Source organism: Salvelinus alpinus, chromosome 25 (genome assembly GCF_045679555.1).
Source record: "Salvelinus alpinus chromosome 25, SLU_Salpinus.1, whole genome shotgun sequence".
In the NCBI taxonomy this organism is placed as follows: domain Eukaryota; kingdom Metazoa; phylum Chordata; class Actinopteri; order Salmoniformes; family Salmonidae; genus Salvelinus; species Salvelinus alpinus.
Window position 1 is genome coordinate 43650262 of NC_092110.1, and position 17648 is coordinate 43667909.

The 17648-nt window shown below is 42.6% G+C and overlaps 2 protein-coding genes across 3 annotated transcripts in view; one reads left to right on the forward strand and one right to left on the reverse strand.

The window, feature by feature from the left end:
• Positions 1–1405: 1405 nt before the first annotated feature.
• LOC139554013 (arginase-2, mitochondrial-like) lies at positions 1406–14778 on the reverse strand. Its single transcript, XM_071366889.1, has 8 exons — positions 14542–14778; positions 14362–14434; positions 9444–9618; positions 8823–8982; positions 8436–8530; positions 3852–3956; positions 3587–3723; positions 1406–3177 (listed from the first exon to the last, which is right to left on the reverse strand). The coding sequence occupies exons 1-8, from the start codon at positions 14650–14652 to the stop codon at positions 2990–2992; spliced, it is 1044 nt and encodes a 347-aa protein (XP_071222990.1). The 5' UTR covers positions 14653–14778; the 3' UTR covers positions 1406–2989.
• A 950-nt stretch (positions 14779–15728) lies between these two features.
• Positions 15729–17648, forward strand: part of LOC139554015 (RNA-binding protein 25-like) — a 36903-nt gene continuing 34983 nt past the window's right edge. Inside the window, exons 1-4 of one of the 2 annotated variants that reach the window (XM_071366890.1) lie at positions 15729–15894; positions 16248–16359; positions 16691–16740; positions 16859–17035. In XM_071366890.1, the coding sequence (XP_071222991.1) occupies positions 16266–16359; positions 16691–16740; positions 16859–17035 (321 nt within the window). In that variant the 5' untranslated portion in view covers positions 15729–15894; positions 16248–16265. The remainder of the gene's footprint in view (positions 15895–16247; positions 16360–16690; positions 16741–16858; positions 17036–17648) is intronic. The other variant, XM_071366891.1, reaches the window with a different exon arrangement.

Below are 17648 nucleotides of genomic sequence, written 5' to 3' on the forward strand. Positions count from 1 at the left end.
TCGTAGTGTAATGTAGATAACAGCACGGTGTGTTGTTAAGAGCACCTGCTACTATCCCATGACTTCTCACAAGTGGCTGACCAGTTATTGTTATTGTACTCTGCTCTACTCAGGGAAGTGTTTTTCCGTTCAGCATCACCCCCAGGGAAATATAGCTTTCTTTATAACAGAGATACAAACTAACTCCCTTAATATTAATATTAATGACTGTATTAAGGAAGTAATTCAAATACTGAGCTATAATGTATGCTCAAAATATTTGGCACATTATATTATTTTATACCCAATACAATTGCTCAGATAAATATATTTTGTTTAGGGGAGAGTGGGGGTAAATTGAACCAAAAGGGGTGAAAGTTAAGCCACCCTTTTTTCTAGGAAAGCCATACACAAAATGTATAATTTGACTAAATACTTAGGAAGAGGTCTGTCGTCATTTCCATGGAGTCTGTGAATAAAGAAACCACATGGAAAAAGTAGCAAGCAAGAAAAACGTTATTTTCACCAAGTCAAATGAACATATTGTGTTAGAGGAACAGCGTCAGCACATAGGTAAACAAGAACATAAGACAATCAATGCTGAAGTGGGGAACAGAGCGGGGAACCAGACAGATATAGGGGAGGTAATGACCGAGGTGATTGAGTCCAGGTGAATCCAATAATCGCTGATGCGCGTGATGGGGGAAGGCAGGTGTGCGTAATGATGGCAGGAGTGCTTGTATCTAAACCAAAGTAGATTATTTTAAGATTGTTCTATACATCAGTTCTGGTCTCTATAAGCTACAATATGAGGTCCTACACCTAGCATGAAAGTGCATCCATATAGCTGTGTGGGCTAATATAGTCAAAATGTTGAGCCATTACCACAAGCCTGTTCTCCCCAATTAAGGTGCCACCAACATCTTGGTGGGGGAAAAAAGAATCCCAATTGCATTTCCTTGATTCCTCACTTCCTCTCTCCTCGCCTCCTTCTCAAAACCCATTGGATGAGAATGTCCGAGAGGAGGAACCGTTCTCATCCAATGGGTTTTGAAGAGGCGGCAAGGATTTTACCATGGTCTTCTCACGATTCCTTGTGTCCTTTACTTGAAATCCTCTCCTTGCTTCCTACTGAAGTTTAGAGAGAAATGCGGGGAGAGGACAGGAGGAAAGACTATATAGTGACAGCCTTTTAGAGTATGTGATTATTCCAGAACATATCGGTGTCTTGTAGCCTCATGAAACCAGACTGGGCACACTAAACTCTCCATATACTGTGTAGACCTGGTTATATAAGACTGAACATTATATAATAGACTAAAACCAACTAGACTTGCTCAGCCAGTCATAAGCCACACGTCTCCGCGGTAACTAGTAATGAACACACATCTCCGTGGTAACTAGTAATGAACACAGACTGACGTCATTGTGGAAGACTAAATTACTTTATTTAAAATACAGATTCAGTGGTCACATCAAAAGGCATGTTTTTACATTTAGTAAATAAAATAATATTATTTCACTCTTATCAGCATTTACCATATCCATTACGTACACTACTTTTAACTTATAGAAATTTACTGGAGAAAAGCGTTACCTAGTCATTTAAAACTGTTACAAATGTAAAACCATACAGTAAATACATAAACATGGATTCATAATGGTGATTATTCAAATGTAAAACTACAAAACACAATACTTCTAATAAAATGTGTCAAAACCACATCTGGTCCAAAAGTGCATAAGCATCACGACAACAACTCAACTGGCACAGCATCCCTACCAACTGGCACAGCATCCCTACCAACTGGCACAGCATCCCTACCAACTGGCACAGCATCCCTACCAACTGGCACAGCATCCCTACCAACTGGCACAGCATCCCTATGACAACTCAACTGGCACAGCATCCCTACCAGCTGGCACAGCATCTCTACGACAACTCAACTGGCCCAGCCACTACGTATTTAGCTGAGGTATATGTCCAAACCAAACAGTGTACACATTAGTAGAATAATGATAACAGTCTGCACCTAAACGTAGTTTTGAGGCAGTTTCATGCTTGTCGTCGTGTCCGGCTTCATTACAACCCCATTACAGAGCTGCAGCGTCAAGTCATCAGCAATGTTGAGTTTTTGTAAATATGTCTATGGCATACCGCTGATCACCATGTCTATGGTATACCACTGATCACCATCAAATACAGTCAACATTTCCCTAGTGGAGCTGGGGAGGCTGTCTTTCCAAGACCAGGGAGACCAGCTGATCACAATCAATTACAGTCAACATTTCCCTAGTGGAGCTGGGGAGGCTGTCTTTCCAAGGCCAGGGAGACCAGCTGATCACAATCAATTACAGTCAACATTTCCCTAGTGGAGCTGGGGAGGCTGTCTTTCCAAGACCAGGGAGACCAGCTGATCACAATCAATTACAGTCGACATTTCCCTAGTGGAGCTGGGGAGGCTGTCTTTCCAAGGCCAGGGAGACCAGCTGATCACAATCAATTACAGTCAACATTTCCCTAGTGGAGCTGGGGAGGCTGTCTTTCCAAGACCAGGGAGACCAGCTGATCACAATCAATTATAGTTTACATTTTAGATGAGAGCTTTCTATAGCCTGGGTACCAGTCTGTTTGTGTGACTATTTTGTGCGATTTCCTTGTCCTGCCAAACAGATGACACGATAGCAAAGCTCTGGGCCCAGGCTAAGTTTTTCCAAGTCATCTTAGTAAATAAGGCATATAAGCCTTTAACTGGGCTTATTAGTTATTATAAGTTCAGTCATGATTAAGGTTTGACTGACTGTTGAACAGGTTGCCATACAGCACCATACACACACACAAGATGTAACAAAACACTTTCCAACTACTGCATCAGTGTGTGTGTATGTAAAGTCTTTTAGAATTCAGGAATGCCAAGTGGTCATATGTTGAAAGTTCTTAGTCTTCTAGAAGCTGTGTGTTCTAGAAGCTGTGTGTTCTAGAAGCTGTGTGTTCTAGAAGCTGTGTGTTCTAAAGCCGGAGCTGTTCCGTGTCCTCTTTAAGCGTTTGCGACTCCTGAGTGATGGGACCTCCCTCGCGGGTCTGCCCTAGGGCGGATGCGATGACGTCCACCGCCATGGAAGCAGTGCTCTCCACCGCCTCACGACTCGCCCCCAGGTCTGGGTTGACCTCAACAAGGTCCATCACTGACAACAACCCTGGAGAATAAACACAAAGTACAATCTATTAGTTTCAGATCATTTGGTAGAACGTTGCAGACAGAAATGTTACTTCAAACATAGAAACTGGACGTCAAACAATGTTTCAGATTGAAATGTTACTTCATAGACAATGTTTATATTCTCATCGTACCATAAGTATAAATATAATGAAGGTTACGTAGCCACTATTCTCATCCTACCAAGAGTCGGCCATAACTTAGAGGAAAAGGCTCCAAGTTTAATGACAGACCTTTCCTCATTATTTCTTATGAATGTGTTAGTGTGACTGTAGCTGATCATTATCCATGTATTTCAGTGTCTATGACTGCCATGTGAATATGATATTTTTTTAAAACTTTTATCTTCTCAAAACAGAATAATTATACAGTAGCATGCCCTAACATACCTGTGCTGTGGATCTCCTCTGTGATCCAAATTCCTTCTCTGTAAGTCAGACCTCCGTTCACTGGTGTTCCTGTGGCTGGGGCCAGAGACGGGTCCATCGCATCAATGTCAAAACTCAGATGGATCGGCCGCTGCTTCCTGTTGGACAAGAGAAGAAGAAAATGGGTTCAGAATACAGTTCAGCGAATCAACTTTCAACTCAAATTCAACTGTCAACTGAACACATCCAAACTATCAACCACAATGGTATAGTGTAATTAAATGACCTTGACAAGAGGTGGTCGAAAGTGACTTCCATGACTCTCTGGATACCGAGCCTGTCGATGTCTCTCATTGTGAAGTACTGGACACCCAAGTCCTTCAGGATGTCGCTGTGAGGAGAAAGGAGAGTAGAATGTCATTAGTATCATGTCTGGAAGTATATTTGGATGTAACGGGTGTAAATTTTGTGTACCAAAAAATAAAATAAAAAAGTCAATTCACATTTGAGTCAGTTAGCAGATAATCTTATCCAGATCAACTTACTATCAGAATACAGAAACACAAAGACGAATGTGTGCAAACCAAGTGACTGTGGTTTACCTGTGGTATGACTGGTATGTGGTTGTCCCAGAATAATGGGCCTTGTTTACGTGTTTACGTGCAACATTATGAAACGTTCACAAAGAAACGTTTACTATTACTTACAATCATCCGATGTTGAACAAGCTGATGCTGGGCCTAAGTAATGCAATAAACTCTTCCCTTTGGTCGGTGATGTGAAAGGTGATATGTATCATGTTAAGAGGGGAACGTCATCTTAGAATGACAAGTATGTACATAAATGGAGGACACCAAGATGAAGAAATATGCGGTTGTCCCACATACCCACATACCTTAAGTTGAATGTGGTTGTCCCACCTAGCTACCTTAAGTTGAATGTGGTTGTCCCACCTAGCTACCTTAAGTTGAATGTGGTTGTCCCACCTAGCTACCTTAAGTTGAATGTGGTTGTCCCACCTAGCTACCTTAAGTTGAATGTGGTTGTCCCACCTAGCTACCTTAAGTTGAATGCACAGTGAGTCACTCTGGATAAGAGTATCTGCTAATGACTAAAATGTAATGAAAGTGTATACTACTGCTACACTACAGCTATAAGTTTGTTTGTTTATTTGTATTGTTTGTAACTTATTTTTTAAACGTATTTTGTACATAATGTTGCCGCTATCGTCTCTTATGACCGAAAATAACTTCTAGACATCAGGACTGCGATTACTCACCACGGACTGGCAGAATCCTATTGTTCCTTTATTGAGTCTGACGAGCTCGACACGAATGATATACCGCTTTCTCGGGAACAGGCCCAGATCCCCGTGATTTGCGTTTAGAGGAGGCAGAGAGAAAGGGGCAAGACAGCGGGCTGCCTTCTGAGAATTCGCAGGCGATTGAATAAACCTACACTTCCTTCCATTCTGCTAGCAAACGTGCAGTCTGGAGAATAAAATAGATGACCTACGCGGAAGATTAAACTACCAACGGAACATTAAAAACTGTAACATCTTATGCTTCACGGTGACGTGGCTGAACGACGACACTATCAACATACAGCTGGCTGGTTATACGCTGTACCGGCAGGATAGAACAGCAGCATCTGGTAAGACAAGGGACGGTGAACTACAGTGGGGAGAACAAGTATTTGATACACTGCCGATTTTGCAGGTTTTCCTACTTACAAAGCATGTAGAGGTCTGTCATTTTTATCATAGGTACACTTCAACTGTGAGAGACGGAATCTAAAACAAAAATCCAGAAAATCACATTGTTTGATTTTTAAGTAATTAATTTGCATTTTATTGCATGACATAAGTATTTGATCACCTACCAACCAGTAAGAATTCCGGCTCTCACAGACCTGTTAGTTTTTCTTTAAGAAGCCCTCCTGTTCTCCACTCATTACCTGTATTAACTGCACCTGTTTGAACTCGTTACCTGTATAAAAGACACCTGTCCACACACTCAATCAAACAGACTCCAACCTCTCCACAATGGCCAAGACCAGAGAGCTGTGTAAGGACATCAGGGATAAATTGTAGACCTGTACAAGGCTGGGATGGGCTACAGGACAATAGGCAAGCAGCTTGGTGAGAAGGCAACAACTGTTGGCACAATTATTAGAAAATGGAAGAAGTTCAAGATGACGGTCAATCACCCTCGGTCTGGGGCTCCATGCAAGATCTCACCTCGTGGGGCATCAATGATCATGAGGAATGTGAGGGATCAGCCCAGAACTACACGGCAGGACCTGGTCAATGACCTGAAGAGAGCTGGGACCACAGTCTCAAAGAAAACCATTAGTAACACACTACGCCGTCATGGATTAAAATCCTGCAGCGCACGCAAGGTCCCCCTGCTCAAGCCAGCGCATGTCCAGGCCCGTCTGAAGTTTGCCAATGACCATCTGGATGATCCAGAGGAGGAATGGGAGAAGGTCATGTGGTCTGATGAGACAAAAATAGAGCTTTTTGGTCTAAACTCCACTCGCCGTGTTTGGAGGAAGAAGAAGGATGAGTACAACCCCAAGAACACCATCCCAACCGTGAAGCATGGAGGTGGAAACATCATTCTTTGGGGATGCTTTTCTGCAAAGGGGACAGGACGACTGCACCGTATTGAGGAGAGGATGGATGGGGCCATGTATCGCGAGATCTTGACCAACAACCTCCTTCCCTCAGTAAGAGCATTGAAGATGGGTCGTGGCTGGGTCTTCCAGCATGACAACGACCCGAAACACACAGCCAGGGCAACTAAGGAGTGGCTCCGTAAGAAGCATCTCAAGGTCCTGGAGTGGCCTAGCCAGTCTCCAGACCTGAACCCAATAGAAAATCTTTGGAGGGAGCCGAAAGTCCGTATTGCCCAGCGACAGCCCCGAAACCTGAAGGATCTGGAGAAGGTCTGTATGGAGGAGTGGGCCAAAATCCCTGCTGCAGTGTGTGCAAACCTGGTCAAGAACTACAGGAAACGTATGATCTCTGTAATTGCAAACTAAGGTTTCTGTACCAAATATTAAGTTCTGCTTTTCTGATGTATCAAATACTTATGTCATGCAATAAAATGCCAATTAATTACTTAAAAATCATACAATGTGATTTTCTGGATTTTTGTTTTAGATTCCTTCTCTCACAGTTGAAGTGTACCTATGATAAAAATTACAGACCTCTACATGCTTTGTAAGTAGGAAAACCTGCAAAATCGTCAGTGTATCAAATACTTGTTCTCCCCACTGTATGTATTTTTGTAAATAACAGCTGGTGCAGGATGTCTCGAGCTATAGCTCGCCTGAGGTAGAGTATCTCATGATAAGCTGTAGACCACACTATCCACCTGGAGAGTTTTCATCTGTGTTTTTTGTAGTTATCTACATACCACCACAGACTGATGCTGGCACTAAGACAGCATTGAATGAGCTGTATTCCGCCATAAGCAAACAAGAAAACGCTCACCCCGAGGCGGCGAACCATCAAGGCGACGAACCATAATTTACTACAGCTCAGCGTTCAACACCATAGTGCCCTTAAAAGCTCATCAATAAGCTAAGGACCTTGGGACTAAACACCTCCCTCTGCAACTGGATCCTGGACTTCCTGACGGGCCGCCCCCAGGTGGTAAGGGTAGGTAACAACACATCCACCACGCTGATCCTCAACACAAGAGCCTCTCAGGGGTGCGTGCTCAGTCCCCTCCTAAACTCCCTGTTCACTCATGACTGCAGAGCCAGGCACGACTCCAACACCATCATTAAGTTTGCAGATGACACAACAGTGGTAGGCTTAATCACCGACAATGACGAGAAAGCCTATAGGGAGGAGGTCAGAAACCTGGCTGTGTTGGTGCCAGGACAATAACCTCTCCCTCAATGTGATCAAGACAAAGCAGATGATTGTGGACTACAGGAAAAAGAGGACCGAGCACGCCCCCATTCTCATCGACAGGGCTGCAGTTGAGCAGGTTGAGAGCTTCAAGTTTCTTGCGAGATTTGGCATGGGTCCTCAGATCCTCAAAAGGTTCTACAGCTGCACCATTGAGAGCCTGACTGAATGCATCACTGCCTGGTATGGCAACTGCTCGGCCTTCGACAGCAAGGCACTACAGAGGGTAGTGCGAACGGCCCAGTACATCACTGGGGCCAAGCTCCCTGCCATCCAGGACCTCTATACCAGGCGGTGTCAGAGGAAGGCCCTAAAAATTGTCATAGACTCCAGCCACTCTAGTCATAGACTGTTCTCTCTGCTACCGCACGGCAAGCAGTACATGAGCGCCAAGTCTAGGTCCAAGAGGCTTCTAAACAGCTTCTACCCCCAAGCCATAAGACTCCTGAACATCTAATCAAATGGCTACCCAGACTATTTTCATTGCCCCCCCCCCCCCCCCCTCTTTTACACTGCTGCTCCTCTCTGTTGTTATCATCTATGCAGTCACTTTAATAACTCTACCTACATGTACATATTACCTCAACTAACCAGTGCCCACGCACATTGACTCTGTACTGGTACCCCCTGTATGTAGCCTCCACATTGACTCTGTACCGGTACCCCCTGTATATATTCTCGCTATTGTTATTTTACTGCTGCTCTTTAATTACTTGTTACTTTTATCTATTATTCTTATCCGTATTTTTTTTTTACGGTATTGTTGGTTAGGGGTTTTTCAGTAAGCATTTCACTGTAAGTCCTACACCTGTTGTATTCGGCACATGTGACTAATAAAATGTGATTTTTTTTACTACTGCTATACTACTACTTAAACCAAGGGTTTTAACTGTGTGTTATAATCCAGATTATTGTACTTAGTAGTGTACAGAGAAGTGTACTTACTACTCTCCCGGGTCTACGTCTCTCAGGCCAATGTAGACCAGGTCTTTAGCCGACAGGAAGGGCCTCACCCAGGAGAAGCCTGGGAGCTCTGGCATCTACAGACAACAATAACAAGAGGTGAGTATCAGGGCAGAGGAGTTTTACTGTCGTAAAGTGTAGCCTTGTTGTAGTGAGAATAAAGCCTGCTCTCAGAACATGACATCATAACATAACATCCAATAGGAGTAGGTTATACAGCACAAACAGATCTGGGACCTGGCTTGCCCCGCGACGTGGTTGTAGACTCCTATGGTATCTAAACGATAACAGATAGTTATAATAGTCTACAGGCTTGTCTCAGGGGAAGAACCAGGCTAGTGAGAGTGCCCCAAGGCCTCGTTCTCTTACCTTGTTCTGCAGCTCTTTGATCATGAAGGCCACCGACTGTCCGTGGAGGTTGCCTGAGGGAGAGGTGAAGGGCGTGTTTATGTCAGCGTGGGCATCGACCCAGATCAGACACAGGTCAGGACACTGCTTGGCGTGGCCTTCCACTGAACCAATGGCCAGGCTGCGAGGAGAGAGATCAGGAAGTGAGTTAGAATCCAATCACCATTATTCCACCCTCCCAGGGAACACGGACCTATATGTGTCACTATCATAAAGAAACTGGTTACTGCCAGTTTCCAATGTCCTACTTAACCCAGAGTTTAGTGTTCGACCATCTCTGCAGCACTCCACCAGGCCTTTATGGTAGAGTGGCCAGACGGAAGCCACTTCTCAGTAAAAGGCACATGAAAGCCCGCTTGGAGTTTGCCAAAACACACCTAAAGATTCTCAGACCATGAGAAACAAGATTCTCTGGTATGATGAAACCAAGATTGAACTCTTTAGTCAGAGAGTTCTAGGGTCCTAAGCCTGCGTAGTACTTAATTTCATAACACTGTCAATGTTGACAGTTCTATAAGTCGCTGTTGCTAAAATAACCACAGTGTTCTCCGAGAACATGACGTGGGTTGTTGTGGTATGTACCTGTGGTCTCCTCCCAGCATGACGGTAGTGTGTCCGGCTCCCACAGCGTTGCTGACGGCCCCTGACAGCAGTTTGTTAGCTCTGCCCACAGTGCGAGGGAAGGGGACATGCATGTAAGGCTCGTCCTTCTCCAGATGCTGGAAGCTCAGGTCTCCAAAGTCATGCACTGGGTAATCTGTATGAGGAAATTAAAAAGGTATTTTTTATATTCATTATTGTTTAAAAAAAATAAAAAAAATAAAAACTGGATTAATTTAACAGCAAATGGATGAATTGTTGGGGGTATTTTGTTAATGGCTAAGTGCATAACTAATGGATTCCTGAGACCTAGAAGTCGCCCCAGATCTAGAAACAGCCTTGGCTTTTCTGGGTTTGTTGGATGGACGCTGCTTTTAGAGCTTGTTGTGTTACGGTGCATGCGAAGGGATGTGAGTTTGTGGCCCAGACGGTTGTGGCGGAATTTTCACTGTCACATTAAGCTACACGCATACATACATACATACATACATACATACATACATACATACATACATACATACATACATACATACATACATACATACATACATACATACATACATACATACATACATACATACATACATACCTACCTACCTACATACACAGTTGAAGTCTGAAGTTTTTCAACCACTCCACAAATGTCTTGTTAACAAACTATAGTTTTGGCAAGTCGGTTAGGACATCTACTTTGTGCATGACACAAAACATTTTTCCAACAATTGTTTACAGACAGATTATTTCACTGTATCACAATTCCAGTGGGTCAGAAGTTTACATACACTAAGTTGACTGTGCCTTTAAACAGCTTGGAAAATTCCAGAAAATTATGTCATGGATTTAGAAGCTTCTGATAGGCTAATTGACATCATTTGAGTCAATTGGAGGTTTACCTGTGGATGTATTTAAAGGCCTACCTTCACATGCAGTGCCTGTTTGCTTGACATCATGGGAAAATCAAAAGAAATCAGCCAAGACCTCAGAAAAAAAAAATTGTAGACCTCCACAAGTCTGGTTCCTACTTGGGAGCAATTTCTAAACGCCTGAGGGTACAACGTTCATCTATACAAACAATAGTACGCAAGTATAAACACCATGGGACCACACAGCCGTCATACCGCTCAGGAACAAGACGTGTTCTGTCTCCTAGAGATGAACGTACTTTGGTGCGAAAAGTGCAAATCAATCCCAGAACAACAGCAAAGGACCTTGTGAAGATGCTGGAGGAAACAGGTACAAAAGTATCTATATCCACAGTAAAACGAGTCCTATATCGACATAACCTGAAAGGCCGCTCAGCAAGGAAGAAGCCACTGCTCCAAAACCGCCATAAAAAAGCCAGACTACGGTTTGCAACTGCACATGGGGACAAAGATCATACTTTTTGGAGAAATGTCATCCGGTCTGATGAAACAAAAATAGAACTGTTTGGCCATAATGACCATTGTTATGTTTGGAGGAAAAAGGGCGACGCTTGCAAGCCGAAGAACACCATCCCAACCGTGAAGCACGGGGGTGGCAGCATCATGTTGTGGGGGTGCTTTGCTGCAGGAGGGACTAGTGCACTTCACAAAATAGATGGCATCATGAGGCAGGAAAATTATGTGGATATATTGAAGCAACATCTCAAGACATCAGTCAGGAGTTAAAGCTTGGTAGCAAATGGGTCTTCCAAATGGACAATGACCCCAAGCATACTTCCAAAGTTGTGTCAAAATGGCTTAAGGACAACAAAGTCAAGGTATTGGAGTGGCCATCACAAAGCCCTGACCTCAATCTTATAGAAAATGTGTGGGCAGAACTGAAAAAGTGTGTGCGAGCAAGGAGAACTACAAACCTGACTAAGTTACACCAGCTCTGTCAGGAGGAATGGGCCAAAATTCACCCAACTTATTGTGGGAAGCTTGTGGAAGGCTACCCGAAAACGTTTGACCCAAGTTAAACAATTTAAAGGCAATGCTACCAAATACTAATTGAGTGTATGTAAACTTCTGACCCACTGGGAATGTGATGAAAGAAATAAAAGCGGAAATAAATCATTCTCCCAACTATTATTCTGACATTTCACATTCTTAAAATAAAGTGGTGATCCTAACTGACAGGCAATTAATTTTTACTAGGATTATAAATGTCAGGAATTGTGAAAAACTGAGTTTAAATGTATGTAAACTTCTGACTTCAACTGTATATATATTTTTTTACCTTTATTTATTAAGTAGGCAAGTCAGTTAAGAACAAATTCTTATTTACAATGACAGCCTACCGGGGAACAGTGGGTTAACTGCCTTGTTCAGGGGCAGAACGACAGATTTTTACCTTGTCAACTCAGGGATTCGATCCAGCAACCTTTTGGGTTACTAGTCCAACGCTCTAACCACTAGGCTACTTTCCACCCCAAAGGCATTAGGTCTTTCTCCAGGCTCTGATGTCCAACCCCCTCTACCCTTGCTGTCCTTACACCCCCCCTCTCATATCATCTCTGATTGCCAAGACGGAGTCATTCAAGCTGTCGCTGGAACCCCTGTATGTCTGACTGGGCACTACTTTCCATGTGTTCCATTTCCCATGTGTGTCCTCTCAGGTTTCTCCAAGACAAGATCACCTCTTGCTACCACTGCTACGGTGGCAACGAAGTAAACACAAAGGAATTTGTTGGAAATTGGGTTGCAATGCACCCCCATCTACTAGTATTGGCACCTCGGACTAATGACTTACGAGTTGAAGTAAACAAGGGATTTGAAACAACGTCTGTGGGTGACAATATTCCACCGGATTGGTGGGTGTAGAGTTACTCTGCTGATTAAGAGGGGACCAATGTGGTACCTCGTTATGTCTAATACACCCCCCCCCCCCCCGTGTTACCATCTTAGACCACTGGACAGGAATAGCTGAATCCAGTACTCGCAATCATGATCTAATACAGTATGTATTTACACTTGACGCAATGTCAGTGATATTTGATGCAGTTCAAAGGGATGTTTCCCCATCTTGACAAGTGCACAATGACTGACCATCTCAGTCTTCTAGATATTAAAAGGAGGATATAATTTTTTTATTCTCCCTGTTGCCAAATTGGCATCAGAAAAAGTTATTTACTTTTCATACTTTTGTTTTTAATAAACTTCTCATCTCAGCAGTTAAGTCCACTTTTACAAACAACTAAAATAGCACCATGTAGCACATCAAGTGAATGTGATTTTACAAAACAACTGAAATAGCACCATATTGCATATCAAGTGAATGATTTTACAAGAGATCATGAGTCATATCAACAAGGCACATGCTTGGACACAGCAGGAGATGAACAAAGCATTGGTCTCAAAGCTCTCGATAGACTAAAGGCCTTTACTTAAGGAGGAGTAAACTGGAACATTTTGTTCCCAATGAGCTGCAAATTACAATAGAGGTCACAAATTCGTATAAATGTACCAGTAGTCTGAGCTCATATAAAAGCACTTTAAAATGCCATAAAATCCCCCTGGACTAGTGTATTTAAAAATGGTGTTTCTTAAAGACTTTGATGTCTTGTTAAAAGTATGCCAGTGGTCCACATCCGACAACAGAGAGAGAGAGAGAAAACACAATCTAAAGATAGGCTTCTCATATTACACTGCAGGCTGTCCCTGGGAACGGTTGACTGGGTGGGACGGTTTATTGGGTAACTGCCAAAAAAGCACCTTTGCCTGTGCCATGAGTGCAAGCTGTTGATCTGTCCCACAGCTGAGCGCTCAGGGATGAGATGGGGCTAAGATTACAGGAAATGACTTGCACATTCCAGAACTGAACCTGGGGATCTCTACACTGGAACATTTGTGTCTCACTTTAACTTTTACACTCAACTAGATGTAGGCTTGCTTGCTGCACTTCATTCAGATGTGTTGTGTGTGTGCTGAGACATCACTATTTATGACCTGACAATAATCCCATTGGTTTAGAAGTGGAATCATCTTGTCTGAGGAAATGAATGCCCCTCTGCTCAGACCGGTCCATATAGTCTCCTAAGGCAGACAGGTAGCCTCACACATGGACAATGTTCTACGATTTACCAACTAATGCTTTAATGCGACACGTTTTGCTGAGAAAAACTCGTTCTGTGTGGCATCCCTAGCCAAGCCTAGCCTATGTAGATTATTTTATCTTTTCACAATTAAGATCTGACCCTTTTAATTATTAATTATTAGGATGTGTATGCATATTGTCTGACGCAATTTGTGCGCCTCCTTGCTCAGATTGGTCCACGGTCTGAAACAAGTCCACGGTTTACTCTGGATTGGAAGACAGTTTGGGTATTACCAAAGACAGCAACGTTATCGTATGCAGTCACATGGAGCCGGATGTGTGATACAATCTCACTGTTAGGTTTACACAAACTATTTTTTCGTACCATCTTTCAAACATTCAACACGGCGATAGGGGCTCCAATTAATCTATTATAGGCGGGAGGGTACAAAGGAAAAGCTGTAGTCCTAAATGGGAGGAGAGAGTTCGCTTTTTCGGGGAAGGCTCTGTATGTGCGTAAGGGGTGACGACAGCAGAGACTTGCTCATTCTTTCTCGCCCATGTGGCCCAACAAAACCGCTCTTTTACCGTTTTATTTTCGAGATAATAATCGTTTTAGATAAAAAAAAAAAAATCTGTTTAGATCGCCAGCATTCAAGATCTAAACAATATCCTAAATATGGTTGTTTTCTTTGTTTGGCAACATTAGCTTAGACCCATTTATAGTAAAAGACTGATGTAATACATGCTTTACTTCCCCTAATAGAAGGAAAAGAGGAAGCAGCTCTCACATGAACCATTAACCTATTTCAGGGTTAGAATAAGTTTTATATACAATTGTTTCAATCCAACAGTACATTTCTAAGTTTATTTTATAATTTTAAGATTTTCCATCACTTACCCAGATGTGAAAGTCTCTCGATCAGACCAGCATCTCTGATGGCTTTGGGTCCATTTTCCACCCCTCTCCTTTTCTAAAAGAAAAAACGACAACGTTCAATAATTCTGGTAAACGAAATAGCCTAATCAAATAATCATATTCAATAAATGAATCCTAATAGTATATGAGCTTTTTCCTTACCTGTCCTTTTGAGAATGGGGCTCCTAAAACAGCCACAGAATGAGTTCTGCTCTGACAGGTATTGTTGAGTTGCGTCCGTAGAAGACGACACAGTGGCCCTCTTAAAGTCATTCTAAAATCCTATTTAATTTATCCGTTAACGTCAAAATAATTGATAACAACCGTTTAACGACCAAGGCTGCGATTCAAAACCTCTTCTGTAAGATCCCCCCTCTCTCTTATGATGTTGATGCTCTGCCGGGGGCTGGTCTTATGCTCCCTTTGATCTCATTAATATTCATGAGATGCCAAGAGCACGATCAACAGAAATGTGTAACCCTTAATTTGTCTCTAAACATCACTGGGCCGTATTATTATTTTATTTTTTTATACCCCAAATCAAATTATTATTATTTTATTTTTGATTTAACCTTTATTTAATTAGGCACGTCAGTTAATTAAGAACAAATTATTATTTACAATGACGGCCTACACCGGCCAAACCTCATTGGGGAACGTGCGTCAATACCATATGCCACACCTTCGCACTAGCCAATGAGATGTGTCCAATAGATGGGTTTGTTCCGAAGGAGTGTCCTGTGTTTCTGAAACGCACCCATGATCCCGCAATTTCGCAGGGACGGAAATTTCCACCAACACAGCAAACTGCGGTTGACAAACATGTTGCTTGACCTCGATGTGTGCTTTCCATAATTGTGCAAAACATATTAGATATCAGTCTGTACCCCATGTTTACATGCAGTGGAGTGTGACCTATTCGCCATATACCAATTTGCTATTTCAATAAGCCTGTTTTGGGGGGGGGGGGGGGGGGGGGGGCTAAGAAAGGCTTATTAAAATAGCAAATAGGTATATTTTTTATTATGGGCTATTCAGTAAAAGTCAACCATTGTTTTTATTTTGTGGAAATACAATAATTTATATGAATTGTGTTGTTGTTATTGAAGAATATAATGTAACAGAATGTTGCCCGTGGGTACAGCTTCTCATCACCTAAATACAGTGGTTTGTGTCTGTTCTGTTGACCTGTTTTGGAGCAAAAACATAAAAACCTAAACGGTGGTATGGAGCCAGGCTACCGTACTATCATAAACAGGGGTATTCTGGACCAGTATGTACCTCTGTCGCCCCCAAGTGTTGAAAAATTGTAAACTTTTTAATTAAAAAAAAATGGCATATCCCATAATGCATTGCAAAAAACACAGGTCCTTGTTACAGGCATAACGTAGCTAGCAAGTTAGCTATTGAAGACCGATCAAATATCGTTCATATAGTAATTTAGACTGACTTATATGAAACCAGATATAATACATTGATACAAGAGTACATTGTGTGCACGCCGCCTGTTTTCAGGTATGTTAACACTAAACTATTTTAGTAAAGGGCCATAACGTTAGCAAAGTTAGCTAGCTAGCTAACTTGCGTGGTAGCGGTGGTATCTACCAGCTAGCAGGAAATGTGAACTAGAAAACGCTTTTGTTGCATTGATTAGCTAACCAGCCAGTATATAGAATTTAACCTTCTTTGTGGAATGTTTAAATGCATGGCTATTATAGGTTGTGTAGTGTAACCAAATATCTAGGATAGCAGTAACCTAAGCTAGCCGGTATAGCTAGCCTAGCTAGTTTATCCCCGCAGGCCAGAATCTATCCAGGGGTACCCCCATGATAGTCCCTAAACCTGTGCGTCTCTTCTTGTTCCCCCAGGTCACTCCACCTCCCAAGATGTCGTACCCCCCTCACCTGAACCGCCTCCCCCAGTTGCCCCCCGGGATTCGCCCTCCCCACTTCGCAGGGTTCCCCCAGGGAGTCCCAGCAGGTGGGATAAAGTCTAGTAGAGCTGGGCAATATGGACAAATATCCATATCGCGAAAAATTGCCTGAATTGATGCGATAACGATAAATAGAACGATACGTTTATAACATTCATGTGCACCACCGTTATTTTTTTAATTTTTATATTTCAAACAACTACTAGTTTGTTGGTTGTAGTCATCAATTGTCCCATTAACAATCACCCACATTAGCAAACATATTTCATTGATATCAGAACATTCTTCGTCCACTTTAAGGGATATTGATATTCAGATCTACTGAGTGAAGAGTTTGAAGGTGATAGATTATGATGATGTCTCTCGGTCTTCTCCCAGGTACACCCATGATTCCAGTCCACATGGGGATAATGACCTCTGCACCTACGGTGAGCTTGAACTGTTATTATCACACACACACACACACACACACACGAAGTATAAGTTCATCACACTGGCTGGCAGACAACTCTTATTTCCTAATGTGTGTATTGTGTTGTATTGCAGGTCCTGGTTCCTACCACAGTGTCTATGGTCCAGAAGCCTCCTGCTCAGAGGAAAGAGCTGAACCCAGTCAGAGCCAAGGAGATCCAGGATGGGGGCAGTGGAGGTCCCACCACTACAGTGTTTGTAGGGAACATCTCGGAGAAGGCTTCAGACATGCTGGTCAGACAACTGCTAGCGGTAAGCAGGCCTGGGATTGGAAACAAGGGTTGGAATTTTTTTATTGAAAAACTTTTGTCCAGCTTAACCAAGTCACACACACACAGGGGTTAAAGTTCTCAGTCACTGTGACGGATTTCTGTCGTATGGATTCTGGAGAGGTCTTTTTTCAGATCAGTCGGGGGGGGTTTGGAGATCACATAGCCTAATACAGAAGCATGTCTGTTCTACAAAATATATTCCCAAATAAATATATTCCCCTTATTAAATATATTCCTTTTATTAAATATATTCCCTAATAAGTTCTCAAATATGACATTTTCTCTGTTACGCTGTGTGCACTGCCCTGACATGCATGATTGTTGCTGACACTCTGATGTTCAGATGAAGTGAATTAAACAATCTGTAATGCACCACGGCGCTCGACTCAGACAGCGGTGTCTAGCCTAATGTAGCCTGCTGGTAAAGTCATTCATAGCCTCTACTTTATCACTCAGGGTGTAACTTTCCAGTCTACTATTTTTGCAATGTAATGTTGTTTGGAACAAACTCAGACAAACCTATAGAATAGTTGACCTGTTTACTTTAGTCGGCTTGTTCAATGCCAGATGAATATTCCTATCGAGGCGCATTG

Excerpts from the sequence above, each read along its gene's own strand:
- LOC139554013 (XM_071366889.1), bottom strand. The coding sequence starts at position 14,652 with ATGACTTTAAGAGGGCCACTGTGTCGTCTTCTACGGACGCAACTCAAC. Across the intron at positions 8,983-9,443 it reads ATGCTGGGAGGAGACCACAG|CCTGGCCATTGGTTCAGTGG; the intron begins GTACATACCACA and ends CTCTCCTCGCAG. Across the intron at positions 3,957-8,435 it reads GACGTAGACCCGGGAGAGTA|CGACATCCTGAAGGACTTGG; the intron begins GTAAGTACACTT and ends TTCTCCTCACAG.